Raw genomic sequence first — 9,672 nt, 5'->3', positions numbered from 1 at the left:
CCAAAGGACAAAGGCTAGAAAGGCTACAATGATATGCTAGTCCCATGTTTCAATTTTCACTTTTTCACTCACATGGTAAGATGAAATGATAGACTATCTTGGATTCTTAGAGAGAGAAATGACAAGATATGCATTCAATAATTCAACACAATGGCCCTCCTCTTGCTTTGCTGGTGTGCCTATGCCCTGCATCCTAGCTAGCTTAGCTTGTGAGAATATATAGACAAAGAAAATCCGAGTAGCATAACACCTCATCGGCAGAGTAGAAAAACTATTCGTGTGGTTTTTGGCCCTGCGTTGCATGACATTGTTTATCACTTGAGCATCTTGTATATATTGAGTGAGTTTCATCTCCAAAAAGGCAAAAACTTTGTTTGACTTACTAGAAAATATTCCCGCTAAATGCACTTAATGTTGTTGTATTTCATCTGCTCGATTCTGTAGAAAATATCACCTTGTTGTTCTAGTCCATTCTAAACCACTCAAAACACTTCCAATCATATCATTGGATGCTTGTTGTCCAAAACATCGCAATCTTGAGCAAACTTTCTTTTGGTCCCCAATGTTTGCACAATTATATTCTCGACTTAACCATCTTGAATGTGTTTCCGACATGAATTTTGAGCACCAAATTCTCAAAAAAAAAAAAAAAAAAAAAAAACTTAGTAAGATAAGCATAATGGTCTCCCACTCTCCCAGAGCATTATCCGAACAACATAATCACAATCAATTCCCATGCACAATTCGGAGTGAGGTTGGCATCATAGGTCAACTTGGTTGTTGAAGCTCACTTAATTCAGTCTGGAGCTGAGCAAATCCACAGTTGAAGCCAAAACTTGGCAGTGTTGGTCCACCAGGACCAGTTAGAACAAGACCCATTATTGTGGTCCTCAGCCTATCATGCATTTTATAAACATAGCTTAGCTAGGTTCATATTTTTCTTTATGCCATGTAATTGTCTCTCTGCTTTTTGTGTGCAGCTGGCAATAAGTAATATTTGTCATCTCAGATGTGGTTTGCTTTAGGATTAAAAGACCTTCTATGTTCTTTTCATCCAGTATCCAGATTTCAAATCTTGTTGCAAAAAGACCAATCTAGAGTAAGTTTCCCAATTAACTTGGAAATTGACCCAACTGCAAGAAGTCATTGTGGAGAGTTTAATGGAGCAAATTTGAGACTTAGCCATCACCTACTGTTGATGGGGAGCCCTAATAATCCGAGATTTTTTAGGGTATGATTAGCATTACATTTCCGAAATGAACAAACCAAGATCACCGCAGCAGCTGGCGTAACTAGTTTTCACTCATATTAATAATGTTAGTCACAAAACCATGCTGCAAGAGTAGGAGGAAATGCAGCAAGTTCCCAACATTGAATACAAGATGTTTACTTCTCCTTTACATGAACAACTTGCTATATGAATTTCATGAAAGAATGAAGGACCACATAAATCATAACTGGACCACTGGTGTGGTTTAGTTTTTGACAGAAAACATGGTCCAGGGCTTTCTTTTGATGAACATCTAGAACACCCCATTGTTTTTCTTATTCAACATGGGCAATGATTAGGGAGCCTAACATAGTAACATGGTACTTTCATTCCAAGTCTTTGTAAATTGTGCCTTGCCCTTTCATCAGCCCTCTTCTGGTACAAGTTTCATGTTAGCTACTCAATTCCCCAGTAACAAGGCAAATGTGAATCATGAGATAAAGAAGAGTTGCCAGATATCAGATAAAGCAAAGTAGAGTCCCAGTCTTAGTTTAGAGTTTTATTCGTATAACGATATTTAACTTGAAATGTTCTGCTCACATGTAAATCAAAAAACCTCTAAGTATAAACATTCAGATAAGATGAAGGAAAATCAACAAGTCTGGTTACCCTACTTTCCGTGAGAATTTATGATCAGTATGAAATTTATAGCAAGAATCTCTGGCATACGAGCAATTAACTTTTTCTATGGCATGCCTGTATATCTTGATTAAAATGGAACGTGATCTGATAAAAACCATGTAATAAGTGGCTACCCCTCAATTCTTGATGCCTAATCTAGTTTCTATACCTCATTTGAGAGAATGAGAGGGTCGACCAGGACTGGAAATAGAACCTCTTTGATTTCAACACAAGAAATCAAAAGAACTAAATGCAACACCTTTGTCAACGAAACTGTAGTAGGGGTATGCTTTATCTTCTGGTCCAGAACTAGAATGTTCAGAGTTGAGAGGAGTACTAGAATTATTAGCCCTCGGTAGTTGATTATGTTTTGTATGAAACTTCAGCACCAAGAAGAATTAAATTACAAGGGGAGTTGAAATATTGAAATGTGCTAGTGTGAATCCGTAAAATTATTGTACAGAAAGGTTGTGAACTACTGAAGACGTTGGATACAAGGTTTTGCCCCATGCATGGTTATTTATAGTTCTATTAATTCCCCTGTAAATCAAACAGATCATTTATATATCACTATAAATATATTCACCTTTCAAAAAAAAAAAAACTATAAATATATTCACAGAAGATTGGAAGTCGAAAATTCTGATTTCCGTAAATCAAAACTCTACAACAAACAACATTACATGCAGATTTTCATGAGAGTTTATGATCATAGTGAAATTGACAGCAGCAGCAATAGTCTAGCATATGAACTTGCCATTTCATGGCATGTCCATACCTCTTGGTACCTGTCTTGATTTCTTTTCTTTACAAATATTACAGTCACTACTCAATCGTAATAATGCAGCAAGCTCTACTATAGTCCAATCATGAGATAGTGTCACATGATCGTAGGAGTATTTGGTCTTAATCCACTTCACCAAATTGTCTAAAACGGTCATCTAACAGAAATCTTCGATGATGATGCGGCTGAGACCCTGTTAGATGATGATGCGCCTGAGACCCTGTCAAAAAACATATTAAGAGTTCAAACAAAATGCATTTAGAAACCCTTCATAGCTACACAGTTGAATTCATGTGAAGATCATAACCAATGTGAAGCTCAAAATAAAGTAGGCTCCCCAAATTTACTCACCAAATAATGTGTTTAATACATGTGAGTATCTACTCTTGTGAAAATAAATAAATCAGGACCATAGCAGGTCCAAACTTAAATAAATGAAATACTTGCCTACCATTAGATGAACTTGGTGACTAAATTTGGTAATGTAGCAGTTGTAATCCCCTAATAGAAGCAATTACAGATAAAAACTAATAGGTAGAGAAAGAATGTACCGGCTATCAGAAAAGTCGTCCGACACTTCTGGTAGAAACACTTCGCTCATAAACTCTTGAAAGCGAGAAGAATAAGCTTTGGGGTTCACAGTTGCAATGGACTTTGAGTCATATTTAATGGACTTGCAAGCATGCTCAAGGCGTTTTCTCATATTGTAATTCTGACAAATATCTACTATTCCAAAGAATAAAAGAACATTGAAGCATTCCTGTGCTGATGACTGTGCTCTGGAATTTCTGGACCTATTTGATCTCGAACTTCCCATTTCTTTCTTGAAGGCCCGGACAGCACGTGCTGGCAGGCTTGCACCAAATCTAAAACCAGGCCTGCAGTAAAAGGATAATGAGCTGTTGATGATTTTCGTTAAACATCTATTTGTGTAATTTTATTTTATTTTTGGACTAAATCTATCTATGAATTTGTTATTACAAGTCTCTTCATTGTTCCTATAAAATATGTAAGATGGTATGAATTTCGCTCTAGAAATGTTGAAATCACTACTGATTATCAGCAAAACTATCCCAAACTCAGCATAGGTTTGTCATGTGTAAAGGTGACAAGTAAGGGCATATCAGCAACTGAGTTAGGAAGAAATTAAATATACTTCATTTATGACAGCTTCAAATTACTAACAATGTGTTCATTTAAACCATGGAAGACAAAGAGTTCCCAAGTGCCTTGAGGAAGAAAGACAATACAGACAATCTACCTGTCAAGTAGGTCGCAAATATGAGCAAGAGTTAACTCTGAGCTTTCATCACTTCCTTCTGAAGTATCGTCTATTATCTCTTTATCAGTCCTTCTGGAAGTTCTTTTATCAACTGAAACTACCAAGAAAATAAATGGAGGTTTATATATTTCCTAGTATAACTGGGAAGACCTGAGAGAGAGAGAGAGAGAGAGAGAGAGAGTTGCATATGGAAATCTAAACATTCTTTCGTATCGAACTTAGCAATCAAGGCCACAAGGAAGGAAGAAAAAGACTTACAAAAGAAATACAGTAATTGAATTAAATGAAAATTTTGACAGCTGGATACCTTCGAACAAATTGTACGACACAAATACCTGATTTATGAACAATATAAGATATCTAGCAGTAGATTATTGTTCCATATTATGTACCATATGTTGAAAACAGGCAAACCAACAAGGAGAATTATCTATATGTTCAACTGATAAAGTCCACATTTCTTTCCTAACACTGTTCTTGACACAACAAAAAGAACTGGAAGAGAAAAATACACTTCTAATAAAAAATTACTAGTTTATCTACACAAATGATGAAATGTACGGGTACTGTATTCTTTATATGGATTTTCCTTTATCTGTATAAATTTTTGTGCTAGAAAAGACTATGAATTGCATGAAGGTTATTAGGTTAACACTCAGGAAGTGTGTCCAAAAAAAAAAAACACCCAGGAAGTGAAAAGGGATCTTGAGAACCACCTTGATGTGGAGATTCTATTTGTATAGCAAGAAACAAACTATAATCCATGACGCCTTCAGATTCCAAAAACTCGCAGTCAGTCTTGATTTGCCTATAAAACAAAAAACAAGAAAGAAGCTGATGAGGAATGAAAAAGGGATTCATATAACAGGAACAAAAAGCATTTATGCACCTTTTTGAATATCGTCTTCTAAGATTAATCAGCCACTTTTTACATGATAAGCTATTCGATCAAATTTCTCTAGACGATACCACTGATGAAGTCCATCAAATCAGTCATGCATAGGTATTTACTTTGAAACAGTACTTTTTTATTTAGTGAATTCCCTCTTCAAACACATGTAGTTTCCCTTTTTCTCCATTAGAAACTACCTTGGCAAGAAACATTTTTGTGGTCCACTTCTAAATAAAAATCATAGTATGGTTTCTAAAAAAAAAAAAAAAAAACTGAGGTTTTGGAGCAACTGAAGTGCATACAGAAAGCCAAAGTATCATAATTCAGAGATCTCTAGATATCCCAGGTAAAATGGAGTCGAGACATTATTTTCTTTTTCTTCAGCTACTGAAAGTAAGTGATCACATTATTTACTAACATGTATCAAATTCGAACTAAATTTCTAAAAGTTTCCTTACAGGAAGATGTTCAGAGAAATGATAAACAGAGCAAGGAACTTACGCTAAGAGCTGGTCTCGAACCAATGGATCCAGGTAAAAGCGAAAATCAAAATCCATATCCTTATGTACGGGTCTCTCCTGAATAATGACTTTGTTCTCTGCTCGACCTTTTGAAGAGCCTTTGAGGTCATAATGCTCAAATATGCAAATATCGGACGGGATTACGTTTCCAAAAACAACAAAGTAAACCTGCTCATTGAAAGTAACTATTGATGATGATCAGAGGAGCATGAAAATGTTGATGCTAATTATAGAAATATTCTGCAAGGATAATGTGTCTTTGGAGGTAGACAGTTTCAGAGTATAGCTCCTTCAGAACACCCATATTAATGTAGCTAAACTACTTGAATGATACGTCCACCCTTCTAAGCTACCTTGCATGCTATGAAATCCCTACATTGGATTAACAATAATAAACCCAAGACCCTCATAGACAACAATACACATAGAATTTCCACATGTATTAGTTGGTTGTATAATCTTTTCGCTATATTGATCCACTGCTATTGTATTTATAAGAAAACTTCAATGTTAAAGTACTGAGAACATCATACCTTAACACCTCCTGCTGGCCTGACAACATGAAGTCCATACAGTTTGGCTAGTAGTGAGGATCCATACTTCATGAGATGGTCGTAGTAGTTGGGAAGCATCTCTAGGTAGATCTATATGAAATGTTAAACAGTGAATTTCTCAGAATAGTGATCAAGATATAGATGCAAAGGGAAAATATCTGTGTTGATTAACTTTATATTAGAACTTCAAAAATCAGTATTCAATCTCCTAGAAGACAAAAATATTGGACAGTGTATGAGTTCAGGTGGCATCCAATGAAACAAGAAGAAAAAATTGGGAGAGAAAAAGCAAAGTAGAGAAAGAGGACCCTTTCAGGAATGAAGTAGCAGAAACAGTTTCTCAACTTACACGAATCATTTATAGAAAAACACATTGGTATCCGTAAAAGTGAGAATAATCAATATTATGGATAGTAACTTCTCAGCCATTAAAGAGTAAAATGTCACTAGAGATTCGTATATTACCTTCACCTCAGATTTGCGCAGGGTTTTGAGAATAAACCGTTTGTCGTTGGACAATAAAAACACCATACCAAGTTTCCCCGAAAGCGTAACCTCCTTTAGAGTCTCATCTCCACATACTGACAACTGGTAATCGGAATATTCAATACTGTCAAGCTCCAGTATACGTCTGTCAAAAATCTGCTCGTTACGGCTTTTGCAATTTTGAAAGATAGCAACACACACAAATATGCATGTATACATAAATGAAGCATTATAACTGTATATAATAATGCACTAACCATAAAGGATTGGCTTTTGTTTCAATTAGTTATTCAATATGCATCTCTATGGACCCAACAACTATCAAATTTTAACCCAAAAATGACTTTCTGTACCCTGTCTGGTTTAACTATTCTATTTGATCAATTCTTTCTCCAATGGGCCAGAAATAAGCTATTCGTCAGCGTTGAACTTAGCAAGATCTAAGGTTGAATTCATACATATATCCACCCTAGTTTTGGACTTGAGTAACTTCCCTAAGCTTCAATTCATTGAAATAGCATTACTCTTGCATATTCATAATCAGAAGTACACTCAATCATTTGCCCAAAATGATGCAGAACGGATGGCAGCCCAATTCGAAGAACAGTTGGATCGTGCTAAAGGAGGAAAACGAAAAGTAACTAGTAGACACGAAACAGCTCAGTGTCCGATTGGGACGTGCCTTAGCTTTCCGGAAAGGGAATCGCGCCAGAAACAAGACTCAGGGCTAAGCCATGAGCTATGAGCTATGGCATTTTTCGGCCTTTCGGGCTCGTTTAGGGCCTCAAAACTGCATTTTTCTATTTTTCGGACTTTTGGTTTTCCTAGTTATTTTTGGGTTGTTTTCGTTTTACCCATGGGCTTTAGGGTTTCATTGTTAGTCGCCCTAGGGTTACTTTTTTCTTATTTATGCAGCCGCTGCAGAACCTATCTTTCATTTATTGAAATAGAGAATTTTCTCTTTTATCTCTGGTGGACTCCAGAACCCTTTTGTTAGGTTTATTGCTGGTAAACCTAGTTATTAATCCGACTACGTCACAAAATGACAACGAAACATAACACATGAAATCAAATTTGACATGCAAATACATTTCAAAGAAATTAAGCAGAAACCTGAAAACTGCAGGGCTATAATCTTTCCATTCAAAGTCAGTTGCGAAATAAGGAAGCTGTCTAAAGTCATTTCTAGAATATCTGATTCGGTTACTTTTAGTTGCCTTAAAGTCAGCCGGTGAAAGCTCCTCCTTCAGAATCTCCATGTAATTTCCCTGCAAAATGTCTATATTGGATCAGCATTGCATAGTAGGCAGTGCAGCCCTTTTGTTAGCTACATTTCTGCAATGAACATGATTTGTTTTTGTTTCATATAGATCTTATCCGTGATGTTTATTTAAATGACATATGATATGAGGGTTAACGATCAGGCCCTCAGAGGTCTCTAGTTCTGTTGGTCCACAAAGACTAATCAAGATCCTAACCTTTCAATTCAATTGCTAACCCTGCAGGAACAAATTGAGCCTTATCCACATTGACAAAGAGTACCATATATGATCAAGCAGCTGACTTGCCCCCTCCTATTTCTTTTTGTATTATTCGGAAACCTCCTAGATCATATATCACTTTCTTAATTCCATTGTCATCTTGTAAGACCCTATTCCAATTCCTCTTCTACACATTAATCCAAACAAATCAAAATACATCACCACACAAATTCAACCCAAATTCAGAGAAAGAAAATTAAAACTTGTTGCAAAATCCCAAATGGGGTATCCCTATTTCTGACATTATCAAACCAACCACCACCAATCAACCAAACACCAAAACCAAAAGCACCCCTTGACAAAAAAATCCCAGAAATGAAACAAAACCATCAAAAGCAACATCAATTCTGTAACATTACCTTTGTAAAAAAGGCCCTGTTGATGCGTCCAAGAATTTTCCAGGGAATTTAGAGAAGAAGGGCCTTGCCTTTTATTGTTCCTTCTTCTAAGTTTTTTGCTTGCATGTGCATCATCCCAGTTTTAAGAATTGAGCTTTAGTTATTGTCATGGTTGTTATGAGGGACAGACAGAGAGGATTGGGGCATTGAGACTGAATACTGAAACCAATTGCACCTTTTACCCGCGCGCCCAAGATCTTCCTTAACTGAAACGCTGTTTTTGGAATGCCATGCTAACCAAGTTTCGCGTCTGGTAATAGAAAAACCTATTGCCCAACGGTCTAATTTTTGATTTGACCATATTGGCCTTCGATTAGATTTGTGGAAAAGGCTCATTGGATGGCCATTGTGGTCAAATCATTGATTGGATGAGAAGGTATAGATGTTTTTTTTTTTTTTTTTTTTGATGGTTTAATTGTTAGCAAATTAGTTAATCTTTTAAAATTGTAAAAGACTTCAGTTTCAGTGAGAAGATAACGTATTCCTACATTTACGGTAGTGAGAGTTCGATTTTTTTTTTCTTTAATTTTTATGAATGAATAAAAAAATTTGAGATATTACGTTTTTATACCTTCTTAAAATTAACGATTTTTCTTTATTTGAAAAGACTCTAGAAGTAACTGGCTCCTCTTTCTAGTAAGGTCTCGTTTGGTTCACATAACGGAAATCAATTCCCTTGTCTTTCCCATGGAAATGGGAAATTAAAATTCCTGTCAAGTTTACTTTCCGGTGTTTGGTAAAGCAAGGAAAACATTCAAGAAATACTTTTTTTTTTTTTTTTTTTTGAAAAAAACCCTTAGCCCACCCCACCCTTACATATGTCAATGAGAATTGAACCCATGACCATTACAATGTTGGAATTATAATTTACCAACAGGTCACAGCTCACCGACCATTACATTCAAGAAATACTATTTGATTTCCCTTCCAGTGTTTGGTTGGTATAGGAAAGGAAAGAAAAAATATAGCAATGTTCCAATAATAACTTTGTATTTTAAAATTTATCATCATGGGTGAAATTGGCAATAACACATTTGAGTAGGGATATTGTAGTCTTAAATTTTTGTAATAAATGTTGGGAAAGAAGAAGAGAAAATCAATCTCATGGGTTCTGAAAAGAACCATCTTCCATCCTATTTTCTCCTCTGTCAGGAATCGTGCGTGCCTATCAAACAAAGGAAATGAAAGATTTTCCTTTTCTGATTCTTCAAATCCGTGAACCAAACATGGCCTAAGAGTATGTTTAGCACTTTCCTTTCCTGTCAAAATGGTACAAGATATTCTTGTTCGTCTGGCTATTATCTCTAATAAGTAATAACAAAG

At 35.8% G+C, this 9,672-nt stretch overlaps 1 protein-coding gene across 2 annotated transcripts; it reads right to left on the bottom strand.

The window, feature by feature from the left end:
* Positions 1-2,523: 2,523 nt before the first annotated feature.
* Positions 2,524-8,541, bottom strand: LOC133718378 (phosphatidylinositol 4-phosphate 5-kinase 10). 2 transcript variants are annotated; one of them, XM_062145213.1, is made up of 9 exons: positions 8,311-8,541; positions 7,524-7,678; positions 6,390-6,555; positions 5,904-6,014; positions 5,351-5,538; positions 4,674-4,765; positions 3,937-4,054; positions 3,227-3,553; positions 2,524-2,895 (listed from the first exon to the last, which is right to left on the bottom strand). In XM_062145213.1, exons 2-9 carry the CDS (start codon positions 7,667-7,669, stop codon positions 2,829-2,831), a joined length of 1,215 nt encoding a protein of 404 aa, XP_062001197.1. In that variant the 5' UTR covers positions 7,670-7,678; positions 8,311-8,541; the 3' UTR covers positions 2,524-2,828. The 2 variants fall into 2 exon arrangements, with proteins under 2 accessions (XP_062001197.1, XP_062001198.1); XM_062145214.1 differs by having other exon boundaries at positions 3,937-4,048.
* Between the last annotated feature and the right edge of the window lie 1,131 nt (positions 8,542-9,672).

The sequence above is a fragment of the Rosa rugosa genome, chromosome 6, assembly GCF_958449725.1.
Source record: "Rosa rugosa chromosome 6, drRosRugo1.1, whole genome shotgun sequence".
NCBI classification, from domain to species: Eukaryota; Viridiplantae; Streptophyta; class Magnoliopsida; order Rosales; family Rosaceae; genus Rosa; species Rosa rugosa.
Note: the sequence above shows the minus strand (reverse complement) of the source record. Positions and strands in the feature narration are given on the sequence as shown.

Excerpts from the sequence above, each read along its gene's own strand:
- LOC133718378 (XM_062145213.1), bottom strand. The coding sequence starts at position 7,669 with ATGGAGATTCTGAAGGAGGAGCTTTCACCGGCTGACTTTAAGGCAACT. Across the intron at positions 6,556-7,523 it reads TATAGCCCTGCAGTTTTCAG|ACGTATACTGGAGCTTGACA; the intron begins GTTTCTGCTTAA and ends GATTTTTGACAG. Across the intron at positions 6,015-6,389 it reads TGCGCAAATCTGAGGTGAAG|ATCTACCTAGAGATGCTTCC; the intron begins GTAATATACGAA and ends CATTTCATATAG.